This window comes from Anolis carolinensis, unplaced genomic scaffold (assembly GCF_035594765.1).
Source record: "Anolis carolinensis isolate JA03-04 unplaced genomic scaffold, rAnoCar3.1.pri scaffold_66, whole genome shotgun sequence".
Taxonomy (NCBI): Eukaryota; Metazoa; Chordata; class Lepidosauria; order Squamata; family Dactyloidae; genus Anolis; species Anolis carolinensis.
This window is the reverse complement of record NW_026943875.1, coordinates 27,949-42,856: the sequence shown is the minus strand read 5'-3', so window position 1 is coordinate 42,856 and position 14,908 is coordinate 27,949. Positions and strand designations below refer to the sequence as shown.

General features: G+C 40.5%; 2 protein-coding genes across 3 annotated transcripts in view; both read right to left on the bottom strand.

Moving 5' to 3' along the window:
• The window catches only part of LOC100563894 (ribosome quality control complex subunit TCF25), a 32,419-nt gene extending 23,780 nt beyond the window's left edge, over positions 1 to 8,639 (bottom strand). The window contains exons 1-6 of the mRNA XM_008123281.3: positions 8,325 to 8,639; positions 7,089 to 7,238; positions 6,281 to 6,355; positions 5,502 to 5,635; positions 1,924 to 1,989; positions 472 to 554 (exon numbers count right to left, since the gene is read on the bottom strand). Coding sequence (XP_008121488.2) covers positions 472 to 554; positions 1,924 to 1,989; positions 5,502 to 5,635; positions 6,281 to 6,355; positions 7,089 to 7,238; positions 8,325 to 8,624 — 808 coding nt within the window. The 5' untranslated portion in view covers positions 8,625 to 8,639. The remainder of the gene's footprint in view (positions 1 to 471; positions 555 to 1,923; positions 1,990 to 5,501; positions 5,636 to 6,280; positions 6,356 to 7,088; positions 7,239 to 8,324) is intronic.
• Positions 8,640 to 11,295: 2,656 nt separating this feature from the next.
• Positions 11,296 to 14,908, bottom strand: part of LOC134295047 (protein spire homolog 2-like) — a 31,555-nt gene continuing 27,942 nt past the window's right edge. For both annotated transcript variants that reach the window (XM_062966987.1, XM_062966986.1), the window contains exons 14-15: positions 14,760 to 14,875; positions 11,296 to 11,643 (exon numbers count right to left, since the gene is read on the bottom strand). In XM_062966987.1, coding sequence (XP_062823057.1) covers positions 11,433 to 11,643; positions 14,760 to 14,875 — 327 coding nt within the window. In that variant the 3' untranslated portion in view covers positions 11,296 to 11,432. The remainder of the gene's footprint in view (positions 11,644 to 14,759; positions 14,876 to 14,908) is intronic.

Below are 14,908 nucleotides of genomic sequence, written 5' to 3'. Positions count from 1 at the left end.
CAAACGTAAAAACTAATCTAACTGATCTACAGATCTCTCACTCTCGGCCTGATTTTTTTAGTTCTGACTAGTCTACTCCCTTTAAGAAATATTATACAATCACCTTTAGTGGCATGTTGCTTGTCAATCCCACAATCCTATATTAATCAATACATCTCCAATCTCTCTTGAGGTTAGACAGATACTTCTCCTCCATCAACTAAATTAACTTGTCAATCTTCATTTGCCATCATCATTGACTCTAGACATTTCCATTCAAGCAGCGGATCTTTTCAAGAGGGACTAGCCAGCCAGCAATCTCTTGGGAAGAGACCCGTACCTTGAGAAAGCCCTGTGTGCTATCCATGTGGTGGAAAACATTGCACACTAAAGCCTCTGCTAAGGAAATCAAATCTCAGGCTGCTTGTAACACAAGCTTTGGAACCAAGAGGAATGCCCCAGTTACCTGAGAGATGTGGCAAAACTGCTCACCTGTCTTGCTGTGGCGAGGCCAGGTGCTCTTGGGGACTGTCAGCCATGTGCTGCGGACGTACTGACGCTGCCTCTGCCGCGGCCTGAGAAAAAGAAAACAGGGGTCCAAGCAATGAGAAGGGGTGGAAGGGCAAAGGACAGCAAGAATTTTCCTGGAGTATGAACATCATAATGGCTGTACTCATGCTGTGCTTTATATTCTACATGGGTCCTTGAATCTTTGCATTTGACCCCATATGGCTGCAATATGTTTCCAACCAGGAAGGCCCTCTTCCTCACTAGCAAAAAACAACTAAAGAGAGGAACTCCTTCAATTATGGAGGCCCCAAGGAGCTTGGGGGTTAAAATGCCATCACAAGAACACTAAGAAGAAAAATACTGGCATATTGATATTTTGAACAGCCAAAAAATACCTTAAAACTTCTATTTCTGGCCACTCTGTTTACAGCATTGAATGTTTGCCTTTTTTGTATGTAAACTGCTCTGAGTCCCCTCAGGGGGACTGGGCGGTCTATACAGTATTTATTAATTTTATTATTTACTTCGATTCCTTTGCTCTCTTTTGAAGCTTTTGCAATCATTAGGGGGTGTTCCTACTCGCGAAAAATGGCCCCAGCCTGGCCTCAGCTGCCCACCCTACAACCTAGACAGAGCAACAGGAGGGAAAGGGCAGCTGTTTTCCCTCTGTCCCTGCCTGAGAAGTTTTTTGAACTGCAACTTTCAAAATCTCCTGCCCAGAATTGGTACTGTCTGTGCTGAGTGATGGATTCTGGAAATTGTAGACCCCAAAAGGCACTTTCCCCAAGGGCGCAGGACATGACATTTGAAATCAGGACTCAAAACTACCAGTGGAACTTATTGCCTCAGAGTATGGTACTGGATGGTCCCTGGGGATTACTTTCAACTCTACGATTCTATGCTTCTACAATTATTACATTCATACAAGTACAAATTAAGGTTAAAAGTTGGCAAGAAGAGCCTTTTGAAGAATGGCCTCTCTGCTAGTGTTTACTTTTTATCATGCACAATCGCGCCATGCCCCTCCCGCCTTTGGGGCTTCGTGTGGCCTTTTGCTTTCCCTGGGAACTTCTCTGACCGGCATCCTGTCCTCAGAGAAGCTGCCACCACAGTCTCCTCCTTTCAAACGCATCCACATCACCTACGAGGACAAACCCACATCCAGGCCTCTCATGGTGGCAGCTGGGTGCACAAAGGAGCACAAGCATATATTTAAAAAAAGCAAAACTCCAAATCAGACCCTCTTTCTAAAGAGACACTGATGCTTTTGTGGGAAAAAGACTCCCTTTGAGCTTTTGGGGACTGCCCAGCTTTCTGTCAGTTCTCTCTCTTGGCTCAAAGTTCACAATTCCTCAGCTTTGAACATCTCAACTCAATTGTGTGTTTTCTAAAGCACAACAAAAAACGTGTCTTCATTTCCAGGCTTGGACTCACCTCTGATCGCCAAGAACGGCTCGGGCCCCAAAATATCTCTTCAGCTCAGTTTCTGGGTTCAGGTTCCTGGAAAAGGCATAATACAAACCCATCTTATTATTTATTTAGGAACAATGGATTAGTTACAAATGTGCCGTCAGCACTGCAAGGAAGAGGAGGACTGGGTCCTTGCTCTGAGACTCTTACAGAGTAAAATGGGCATCAAAGGGGGGCTTGTTTTGAACCGCATTTCCCAGCAGGCCTACCCTGTTTCCCCAAAAATAAGACAGTGTCTTATATTAATATTTGCTCCTAAAGATACAGTAGGCCTTATTTTCAGCGGATGTCTTATTTTTCCACAGAGAAGAATCCACATTTATTGTTGAACAAAAAAATGAACATTTATTATATACTGTACAGTAGTTGTCATCACAAACAAGCATCACCAAACTGTGAATCCTATCAGGAATTTCTTGTTACTACCATTATTTCCATATACAACAATCTATGGTATGTACATTTAATGATCCTGCATGCTCTGGTGGTCTGTTTGGTGGGCATGCTTCCAAACAAAAACTTGGCTAGGTCTTACTTTCAGGGGAGGCCTTATATTTAGCAATTCAGCAAAACCTCTACTAGGTCTTATTTTCAGGGGATGTCTTATTTTCGGGGAAACAGGGCAGTAGCCAATTGTGGGATGTTGGGAATTGCAATCTAACAAGCCTTGGACGGGATTACTTTCACTTATTTCAAGGTGGAAAAAGTTGGGAGAAGGCCATCTGAGAACAAGCATAGATTGGAGATGTTTATCTTAAAAGCACTGGCTGCCTCTCTGGATTGTTTTCGTTTTATTTATGATTGTCTGATCAGAGGGTTTTTCATTCTCAAAGGCAACCTATGCCACTATTGAACAGTTCTTACAGGAAAGTTCTTCCCAATGTTTATGCGTAAGCCTTTTTCTTGCAATTCAAATAATCTTCTGATGGTATTCCCTTCAGATGTTTAAAGTGGGTTGCATCACATCACCTCACATTCTTCTCCGAGATCACGTACTCATCCTTTCGTTCTTCTTCAGGACCTGGTGATTTCTTTCCAAGACCTTTCCAAACTAAGCATCTCCAGATCTTCAGGCCACTTCTCATAGTTTCCAGACCTTCTGATATTTTGGTCAGCCTTCTCTGGACTCCTTACATCTTGTCCATCTCCTTGAATGGCTTTGCCCAGAATTGGAATCGGGTATTATTCTGGGGACAGAGTTGGACTAGGACTAGCCTCCTCTTCATACAGCCTAGAATCACATTGGGCTTTTTTGCTACTATATCACAATGTTGCCTCATGTTCAGCTTGTGGTCTAAGAAGACTCCTAGATCCCTTTCAGATAGACTGTTTTCCTTCTTGAATAGCTTTGATCAGAGCTGGACACAGAAGTGAGGTCTGGCCAAAGCAGAGTAGAGTGGGACAAGGACTTCTCTAAATCTGGTCACTAATCTCCTGTTGATGCAGCCGGGAATTGCATTGGCTTTTTTTGGCTGCTACATCACATTGTCCACACATGTTTAGCTTGTGATCTTCTAAGAACTCTGGATCTATTTCTAATTTAAAGCCAAATGCTACCTTAAATCATTTAGAACAGAACAAAAACAACAACAAGGAAGGGCAGAGCCATCAACGCAGCCACACGCCTTGCAACTGATTATCTCCTTCCCTTGATCTGGAACACTGGTTCTTAACCTGGGGCTCAAGGAGCCCTGGGGGGCCCATGAAGAAATATCATGATCTTTTACAGATAAATCTGAATAAACAAACAAGTGAAGGAATGAAAGCAAGCCAGAAAGGGAAATGGAACATAATCTTCATTTTCCACGCCTCTTTTGGAAAACTTGGCTTTTTTAACCTATTGCCTCTATTAAAACAGTCAGAGCTAGAAGTCAGTTATGAGAGTAGCTGGGTGGGAAATGTACCAGTAGAAGTAGTAGTACAGTAGAGTCTCACTCATCCAACATAAACGGGCCGGCAGAATGTTGGATAAGTGAAAATGTTGGATAATAAGGAGGGATTAAGGAAAAGCCTATTAAACATCAAATTACATTATGATTTTACAAATTAAGCACCAAAACATCATGTTTTACAACAAATCAACAGAAAAAGCAGTTCAATATACTGTAACATTATGTAGTAATTAATGTATTTACAAATTTAGCACCAAAACATTGCAATGTATTGAAAACATTGACTATAAAAACACTGACTACTAAAAGGCAGACTGTGTTGGATAATCCAGAATGTTGGATAAGCGAAGGTTGGATAAGCATGACTCTACTGTAGTAGTAGTAGTAACATTATTATTGTGATAGTTATTGTTGTTACTGTTGACATTATCACTGTTCTGCTCTCACTACTACTAGTATTGTTAAATTATTAACTATTACTAGTGTTGATGTTATTATTTTGAATTAGTATGGAATAATTACAACCAAAATATTATATTACGAGTGTAGGCGTTAACAGATTAATTATATCCCCTTCTCTATAAATTTGAAGGACCCTCATGGGAAAATTGAAATCATTATTTGATGTGGCCTAGTGCCTTAAATCTTGAGTTTTGGTGGGTCTGCGGCCCTAAAATGTATTTAAAAGGGGGGCCGTGGTGAAGAAAAGGTTGAGAACTACTGGTCCGGACATAAAACACTCCTACTGCCCCTTCTTGGACAAACTAGGCCACTGAACTCAGATGGAGCTGCGCTTTCCTCCCGGCCTGCAGTTCTACAATTCCTTCTCAGAATTAAAACCACTTAAGACATGTAGGCTGGGAAGACAAACACTATCTCCCACAAAGGGAGGAACAGGTTCACCCAAGCACAGACTGATAAAAGGGACTTCCTGCACTACAGTTTCCAGAATCCTTAGCCAACAATTGCAAAATATGGTAAGACTGTTGATGCCACAACCATTAGTTATTTGGTTATGATATCCCATGTGTAGTCTGCATGACACTGACAAAACATAGAATTGGAAGAGACGATACTGGCCACCTAGTCCAAGCCCTTGCCATTTACGAAAAGCACAATCAAAGCACCCCTGACAGATGGCCACCCAGACTCTAGTTAAAAGTCTCCAAAGGAGCCTCCACCAAACTCCGTGGCAGTGAGTTCCACTGTTGAACAGCTCTCATGATCAGGTAGTTCTTCCTAATGTTCAGGTGAACCCAAATGGATATTGACAAATGAACACAGGGCTATGTAGCGACCAAATGGGCAGGAACTGGGAAGTTTTATTGACATATAATAAAAGTCAATTGTTCATGGTTTGCGAGAAACAAAGGCCTGGGGATCAGAAGATCTGTGTGTCGTATGACCCTGGTATAATTACTGTATGAGCTATATATATATATGTTGAGCCTTAGAGCAGTATTTGTTAGTATGAACAATAAATGCTTTAATACCAGCAAAATAACTGTGTCATCTCAGAGAATCCTTTAACAACAAAGCATCTCTCCAATAGAAACACAGCTGATCCTGTCAGGAACCTGACAGTTTGTTCAGACTGACAGTTCATGAAGTGATGAAGTTTTCAAACAGGATAACGCAAAAATATCTTACCTGTGCTCTACGTACAACAGAGGCCGACTGTCTGTGGGCACCCTGCTTTGGCTCTGGCATGAAGGTCCATCAGGAGTCTCAATCCTCACCAGGATGCTCTCAATGTCTTCTGCATCATCTTCACCTCCAAGGCCCTGTGCACAAAAATTAGAACAATATAGCTGTGGTTTTTGCTCCATGAACAGATCTTTGTTTCTTTTTAATACTGTTCATGTTTAATTCTATTTTAATGTTTGTATATTTTTAGGTTTTAAATTGTATTGCTTTTACTGGTGGGCCACTTTTTAAAGAAAAAAGGGATATTGATATTATTAACATTAATATCCCTTTTTGATGATAATAATAATAACAGTAACAATAACAATTCCACTGCAGGAACTTCCTGGTGAATAGAGGTTTCTCCTTGGCTGAAACAATATTATTATTATTATTATTATTATTATTATTATTATTATTATTATTATTTACAACATTTATATTCCGCCCTTCTCACCCCGAAGGGGACTCAGGGCGGATCACATTACACATATAGGCAAACATTCAATGCCTTTTAACATAGAACAAAGACAAGACAAACATAGGCTCCGAGCGGGCCTCGAACTCATGACCTCCTGGTCAGAGTGATTCATTGCAGTTAATTGCAGCTGGCTTGCTCTCCCGCCTGCACCACAGCCATAGAGGTGTGGCCTCCCATTTATAAAAGCTAAAGTACATAAGATTGAATGGTGCTCAGGAGTGGGGCACTGCATAGCCCTTTCATAAATTTGGTGCCAACTTACCGGAGTCTCACCTAACACATTCTTCTTGTTCTTTCTTTTCTTCTTCTTCTTGCGCGATTTGCTATTTGGAAGAGGCTTTTAAAAAATTAAATAAAAGTAAACAGTGAGACATATGGTTTGCAGCATCTCGCCAAATGGACATCATAAGCAGCCTACTTAGACCAGACAACCTGGTTTAAAACAAGTGTTGCACTGCAAGAGGAACTGGCACAACTGGAAAAAAAATCCAGAGCTCTGCCTCCATCCTGTGGCTGAAACTGAAATAACAAGTAGTTTTTATGGGACTTTATTCCCTGAAAGGACTGGCATCTAAAAGCAAAGGCATTTCTAGTCTAGCCTACAAGTGAATTCACTTCTATATTTCACCTTAATAAATAGCAGCATAACAACAGTGCTTTCCAATCCTCTTAATTTAAATATTTTGAATTAAAAACCAACAAAAAAATTAACATTTACAAGGTCAGAAGTCTTAGTACTTCATTTTTTGGCTCAGACTAGGAGCACTACACATTTTTAAGTGGTATTTAAATCCTGGGGCATTTAGTACCTTATCACACAATTATACGTCCCTATTATTATTATTATTATTATTATTATTCTATTTTACCCTACTTTTTCTCTATCATAGGAGACCCAAAGTGGCCAGCACTAAAAGCTGTAACAACATGTGAATCAACATCTAACACATAATAAATATTAAAATAGAAATAAACAAAAATATTTTTAAATATATACAGTAGTTAAAAGCAATAAAATGATTAAACAAATCTATTAAATTACATCAAACACAGCATCCTGGGGCATTTACCGTTTGGTCCAGTTGTTTGGTCTCTGCTCCTCCTTTTTGCTGGTCATTTTCCAGACTCTCTTCGTTCTTTCGGTCACTTTCCTCCTTCAGCCTGGAATCATCTTTCTCCTCTTTGGATGTGAGATCATCCTCTATTTCTTCATTGGTTATCTATAGAAATTAAACAAAATTAGTCCAGCTCAGCTCATAGGACTGGTTTCTCAATCTTTTGCTGACATGAAAGCATAGACTGTACTTGTATAAATAAAGCAGAGGCAAAAAAATAGAGTACAAAAACAGCCATTTAAATAAAATAAAATATTAAAATAAATTAAAATATTTGACTCCATACATTAGGGTAAATCACGGGAACCATAGGCTTAGCCCGGGCCGTTCCATTAGTCTGTTACACATCTTTCATACCTATTATTGCACCAAATAATAGTTCTCTATTATGCAATGCAGTTTGCCTTTTACCGTGTTTCCCCGAAAATAAGACAGTATCTTATATTAATTTTTTCTCCCAAAGATGCTCTAGGTCTTATTTTCAGGGGATGTCTTATTTTTCCATGAAGAAGAATTGAAGAAAATGAACATTTATTATATACTGTACAGTAGTTGTCATCATAAAACAGTATAACCAGACAAACTGTGAATCCTATCAAGAATTTCTTGTTACTACCAATATTCCCATGTACAGCACTTTATGGTATGTACATTTACCGATCCTGCATGCTCTAGTGTTCTGTTCGGCGGGCATGCTTCTGAACAAAAACTTTGCTAGGTCTTACTTTCAGGGGAGGCCTTATATTTAGCAATTCAGCAAAACCTCTACTAGGTCTTATTTTCTGGTGATGTCTTATTTTAGGGGAAACAGGGTAGTAGTCAATGTTTTTGTAGTCAACGTCTTCAATACATTGCTAGATTGTAAATACGGTAATTACTAGATAACGTTACCGTGTATTGAACTGCTTTTTCTGTCAATTTGCTGCTAAAACAGCAAAAGGATCGCTTAAGACAGGCCTGGGCCAACTTGGGCCCTCCAGGTGTTTTGGACTTCAACTCCCACAATTCCTAACAGCCTACCGGCTGTTAGGAATTGTGGGAGTTGTAGTCCAAAACACCTGGAGGGCCCAAGTTGGCCCAGGCCTATGCTATGATGATGATGCCGGGACACTAGACTCTTATTGATGCCACCTATTGAGACACACAAAATAAAATAATAATAATAATAAACAGTAGGCGTGAGGCCCTGACCAGTTCGAAGGGGTTGCTGAGCTCCTGCCCTTTCCTCCTCCGCCTCCGCCCGGCGCTCCTTCCTTCCTCCTCGTCCTCCCCTTCCTCGCCTCCAATCCTTCCTTCGCCTTCTCCTCCATCGGCCTCTTCCTCCGGCAGCGCCTGGCCCCGGGACTCCCCCCTCAGACGCCTCAAAGCCCGGCGCGACATCACCTCAGACCCAGCCCGGGCCGGAAAAGACAGCGGACCGGAAGCGGCCTCCGAGAGGATCCGAAAAGGCGCTTTCCGGCTCCTCCTCCCGCCTTCAGAGCAAAAGCGCATGCGCTAAAGGACGGGCCGCTCTCCCATTGGCTACCCTGAAGTGGGCCTTATTTTTGCTAGCCGGGTTTTTTTGCACATGCGCAGAAGGGATTTGGCTTGGTTTTTTTTTTTTCAATCACTGGGTTTTCAAAGGGAGAGAGTCATAGACACTTTAAATATATATCTATATCTCTATATATATCTAAACATTTATTTTAAATTGTATATATATATATACTAGCTGTGCCCGGCCACGCGTTGCTGTGGCATTTTCTGGTGGTGTTGGTGAGAAATTGTTGAGGTAGTGGTGGTATTGAATGTCTGTTGTATGGTTGTCTTTATGTTTAGTATGCACACTGAAGTGGATTATATGGCAGTGTGGACTCAAGATAATCCAAAGCAGATAATATAAGATTCTAAATGGGTGATATAGCTGTGTGGAAGAGGCCTAAGTGAGGCCTAACTGTGCCTGTCCCCTGGGCTGAGTAGGTTGCTAGGAGACCAAGTGGGCGGAGCTTTGCCTTCTAACTGGCAGCAATTGGATAAAAACTATTATTCCTCTCCCTGTAATTAGGACTTTATTTTTCTTTTCCTTTTGTTGTATCAACCTAGAGCCGTGAATGATGGATTGTGTTGTCAAATTTCGAGGTTGAGGGGCCTATAGTTTTGTTGTTTTGTCTGCTGCCCTGATGCCATCACTCTTTTATATATATAGATATATATATATATAAATTTTTATGATAAATATCATAAATATATAAATATATAAATATATTTAAATATATATTTAAATATATAAATATAATATACATTTTTAAATTATATATATATAAAACCAGTGTGTGTGTGTGTGTGTGTGTGTGTGTGTGTGTGTGTGTGTATATATATATATATATAATTTTTATGATAAATATTGTATATAAATTGTGTATATATATAAAATTATTTATATATATATAAAACCCATGCGTGTGTGTGTATATATATACAGTAGAGTCTCACTTATCCAACATTCTGGATTATCCAACACATTTTTGCAGTCAGTGTTTTCAATACATCGTGATATTTTGGTGCCAAAAATTGTAAATACAGTAATTACTACATAGCATTACTGCATATTGCACTACCTTTTCTGTCAAATTTGTTGTTAAACATGATGTTTTGGTGCTTAATTTGTAAAATCATAACCTAATTTGATGTTTAATAGGCTTTTCCTTAATCCCTCCTTATTATCCAACATATTTGCTTATCCAACGTTCTGCCGGCCCGTTTATGTTGGATAAGTGAGACTCTTCTGTATATATAAACATTTATTTTAAATGGTATGTATTGAAGATGATGAAAATAATGATTTAATCAGAGTTGAACAGTCATATCTTAAATTACAGTTTGATGTAAAGATTCAAAAACATTTAAACTACTGATGCCTCTATTAATGTAATTTTATTGGTATCTTGGCTTATCTGGAGTCAATGTTTTCCCAGGTTTTTGTGGTAAAATTAGGTGCCTTGGCTTATATTCAGGTTGGCTTATACTTGAGTATATACGGTATATAGATATGTGCACGTGCCTAACACATATACGCACAGATACATAATATATACACAAATAATGTTCCAGGCTAGAATTCCACTGGGTTATTTTCAATTATTGAACAGGCCAAGGATGCTGTACTATTCAGCTTTTTAGAAAGCAATTTGTTACAAAATAAATATTACTTTATTAAAGGAAAAAAGGGCAACACTGTCAGGTTTGGTTCGCTTTCAATTTTATTTACAATTCTATACAGTGCAGGCAGCGTATAAAACATCGGCTGCTGGGAGGACTTCTAAGGAAGAGGGAGGCAAGGAGGAATCTTCTCCTTCCATCTAATTGTGGATTATTATTATTTCAGGGTCCGTAAGGCATGTGTTGAAGTCCAGAGGCAACGAAAACAGCGAGAAGCTGGGCAAGTAGATTGGCACAAACAGCAATTTCTTCCTTTGAAGCCTGACCTGGCCAAAGCATGGGTAAAGTTTATTTTTATAGAGCATGGGCAGAGGGCTGGGGCCCAAGGGAGGGAAGGAAAGGAAGAAGAAAAGGGAATTTGACCAGAATCTCCATACGCCAATGAAAGGAATGCAGCCCATTTAAAACACTATTGGGTTGTTGTATGTCTTTCGGGCTGTGTGGCCATGTTCCAGAAGCATTCTCTCCTGACGTTTCGCCCACATCTATGGCAGGCATCCTCTCAGGCCCTTTCCTTTTCCCTCTCAGCCGCTTAAGCGGTTACAACATAAAGGGCCTGAGAGGATGCCTGCCATAGATGTGGGCGAAACGTCAGGAGAGAATGCTTCTGGAACATGGCCACACAGCCCGAAAGACATACAACAACCCTGTGATCCCGGCCATGAAAGCCTTCGACAACACATAAAACACTATTCTTGGTCTTCTCCATTTCCATAGAGCATGTGCAGAGGGCTGGGGCGCAAGGGAGGAAAGACAGGAGCAAGTGGATCCGTGGATAATAAATATAGAGTGTCTATAGATATGTATATATATATACACGGACGTATACACAGATGCAGGCGGGTGGAGATGATGGGTGTCGGAGTGGATGCAAGGAAGATAGAAAGCGGAGAGGTTGAGGCTTCCTTTCCGACCCCAAAAAGAATTTGACTCCTTTCCCTCTCTGGTGCATTGGAGACACAGCACAGGCAGAGACGGGGACGATGGGTGTCGGAGTGGATGCAAGAAAGCAGAGACGTTGGCGCTTCCTCTCCAGCTCCTCTTTCGGTGCAGCTTGTGACCCAAAGGCTTGGGGACGATGGGGGCCATGGTGTCGGGGGCCTAGCTGGAGGAGATGTAGAGGGACTGGGTCTTGCGGCTCCTCCGGTCGGGCGTGGCGGTGTTGAGGATGTCCACGCTCTTGCGGCTGGAGCTGACCACGTCCGTGACGAAGCCGGAGCAGTCGGAGCAGACGTCCTTGAGCACCGAGCCGTGGGCGTAGATGTAGGGGAACTCCTCCTCCACGCTCCGCCAGCGGGTGCCCTGCAAGGGGCTTTTGCAAAAGGAGAAGCGTTAGAACAGGGGTCCCCAAACTAAGGCCCGGGGGCCGGATGCGGCCCTCCAAGGTCATTTACCTGGCCCCCGCCCTCAGTTTTATAATATTATATTTTTATATCATTTTAAATAATATAATATATTGTATATACATATAAATGTTATACAATATAATACTAATAATACCATATAATAATATTACAGTAGAGTCTCACTTATCCAACACTCGCTTATCCAACATTCTGGATTATCCAACGCATTTTTGTAGTCAATGTTTTCAATATATCGTGATATTTTGGTGCTAAATTCGTAAATACAGTAATTACTATGTAGCATTACTGCGTATTGAACTACTTTTTCTGTCAAATGTGTTGTATAACATGATGTTCTAGTGCTTAATTTGTAAAATCATAACCTAATTTGATGTTTAATAGGCTTTTTCTTAATCTCTCCTTATTATCCAACATATTCACTTATCCAACGTTCTGTCGGCCCGTTTACGTTGGATAAGTGAGACTCTACTGTAATTATATATTATATATTAAATGTAATATTACTAATAATAATATGGTATAGTTCAATATAGTAATATATAATGCTAATATTGTGCTATGCTAATAATATAATATATTGTATGTACATACAGCTGCTCTGAGTCCCCTTCGGGGTGAGAAGGGTGGGATATAAATGTAATAAATAAATGTAGTAAATGAATGAATAAATAAATAATTTTAGACTTAGGCTTGCCCAAAGTCTGACATGACTTGAAGGCACACAACGACAACAATCCTAATTCACTTGACTATCTCATTGGCCAGAAGCAGGCCCACACTTCCCATTGAAAACCTGATAGGTTTATGTTGGTTACAATTGTTTTCATTGTTGTTGTTATTTTGCACTACAAATAAGACATGTGCAGTGTGCATAGGAATTTGTTGGTTTTTTTCCCTCCAAATGATAATTCGGCCCCCCCACAGTCTGAAGGATTGTGAACCGGCCCTCTGCTTTAAAAGTTTGAGGACCTCTGCGTTAGAAGCTAGGCTGGAGGCTTTTAAGCAGAGGCTGGATGGTCATCTGCCAGGAGGGCTTCGATTGTCTCTTCCTGCCTGGCAGGAGCGGGTTGGACTGAATGATCTTTGGGGTCCTTTCCAACTCTGGACTACTATCATATTGATAATAATATTATAATGTAATACAATATTTTTAATTTTTTAAAATGAGATTTTATTTCTAGAAACTTTATAGAGTTTCAGGGTTGTTGTATGTCTTTTGGGCTGTGTGGCCATGTTCCAGAAGCATTCTCTCCTGACGTTTCGCCCACATCTATGGCAGGCATCCTCAGAGGTTGTGAGGCATGGATAAACTAGGTGAGGAAGGTAAATATATATAATAATAATAATAATAACTTTATTTTTATACCCCGCCTCTATCTCCCCAGAGGGGACTCAGGGCGGCTTACATGGGGCCAAGCCCGAATAAAAACAGTAGCAGTATAAAACACAGCAATAGACAACAACTTGCACAATAAAAAATAAATAAATAAATAAATAAAACATTAGCCAATAAAAAACAAGAACTAATAAAAACATGGATTAAAACTGAGAGATTGTAAAAGTAGACTGGGTAAGGTGCACCATATAAATATTGTAAACACAAGGTGACTGATAAAGTGCTGCAAATTCTGGAAGTGCAAATTGGGATGGGAATAGACCCTGTGGAGAGTCCTATATCTGTGGAGAGTCCAGGGTGTGACAAGAGTTAAGCGCTAATGTTTCAGTTAATCACCCTAATTAGCATTGGAAAGGTTTGTCTCTTGCCTGGGGGCATCCTTTGTTCAGAGTCATTAGCCGTCCTTGGGGCTCCTCTGCCCTCAGAGTGTTGCTTCCCATCTACTGTTCTGATTTTTGCGTTTTATAATACTGGTAGCCAGATTTTGTTCATTTCATGGTTTCCTGGACCACCTCAACAGCATCCACCCAAACATCCAATTCACCATGGGGGGAAAAAGGAAGAAAAACTGCCATTTCTAGATGTTCTGGTCATCCGCAAGGGCCCCAGGGACGGCTAATGATGATGATGATGATGATGGTGATGATGATGATGGTCTAGGACAGTGATGGCCATCCTATGACACGCGTGTCAGCACTGACACACTTAGCCATTTTTGCTGCCACATGCAGATTGATTGGATGACTATGTCTTTTGTGGCCAAATTTGGTGTGATTTGGTCCAGTGGTTTTGTTGTTTACTCCATGGAAATTATGCACATTATGCGCGCGCGCGTGTGTGTATAATTTTTTATATATATATATATATATATATATATATATATATATATATATATATATATATTATTGTAGTATATTATCATATTATTGCTATTATATTATTATTATATTATTCATGACTACATTGAAATTAGAATAGAGAGAAGTAAGCGTGGAAACTGCAAGAGGTACCATAGATTGTGGTACATGGAAAAATGGTAGTAAATAGTTGTTTGATTTATTAAATACAATTATATATTAAAAGGTAAAGGTTTCCCCTGATGTTAAGTCGATTTGTATCCAACTCTGGAGGTTGGTGCTCATCTCCATTTCTAAGCCGAAGAGCCGGCGTTGTCCATAGACACTTCCAAGGTCATGTGGCTGGCATGACTGTATGGAGCGCCGTTATATATTACAATTATAATTTTTTGTTATTTAAACTATACATATTGTGAAATTATGGTGTTTTTTTTCTCAAAGTGACACACCACCCAAGTCATGCTAGGTTTTTTGGTGAATTTTGACACACCAAGCACAAAAGGTTGCCCACCATTGCTCTAGGAAGCTATCATTATATTTCATGATGATGATGGACCCCTTCTCTGGCGGTTTTTAATCAGAGGCAGGATGGCCATCTGTCGGGAGGGCTTGGATTGAGCATTCCTATAAGGCAAAGGGACTGGACTGGGTGGCGCCTGGTGTCTATCACATGAGTCAACAGTGTGATGCAGCATCTCAAAAGGCCAATGTGATTGTGCCTTCCTGCCTGGAAGGAAAGGGTTGGTTTGGATTAACTTTGGGGGTCCCTTCCAACTCTAGCAAGCCTTGCCGGTTTGTTAACACTTACTGGAAGGTCTCCTTCTTCCGGAAAGGGGGTGCCTTGGGCCCCAATGAGCCCGGCAGGGTCTCGAAGCCCAAGGCATAGACCGGGATGTGGGCCAGCTTCTTGGAAGGCATCTTGATCTAAAGGCAAAGAAATGGGCTTCAGAAGATGGA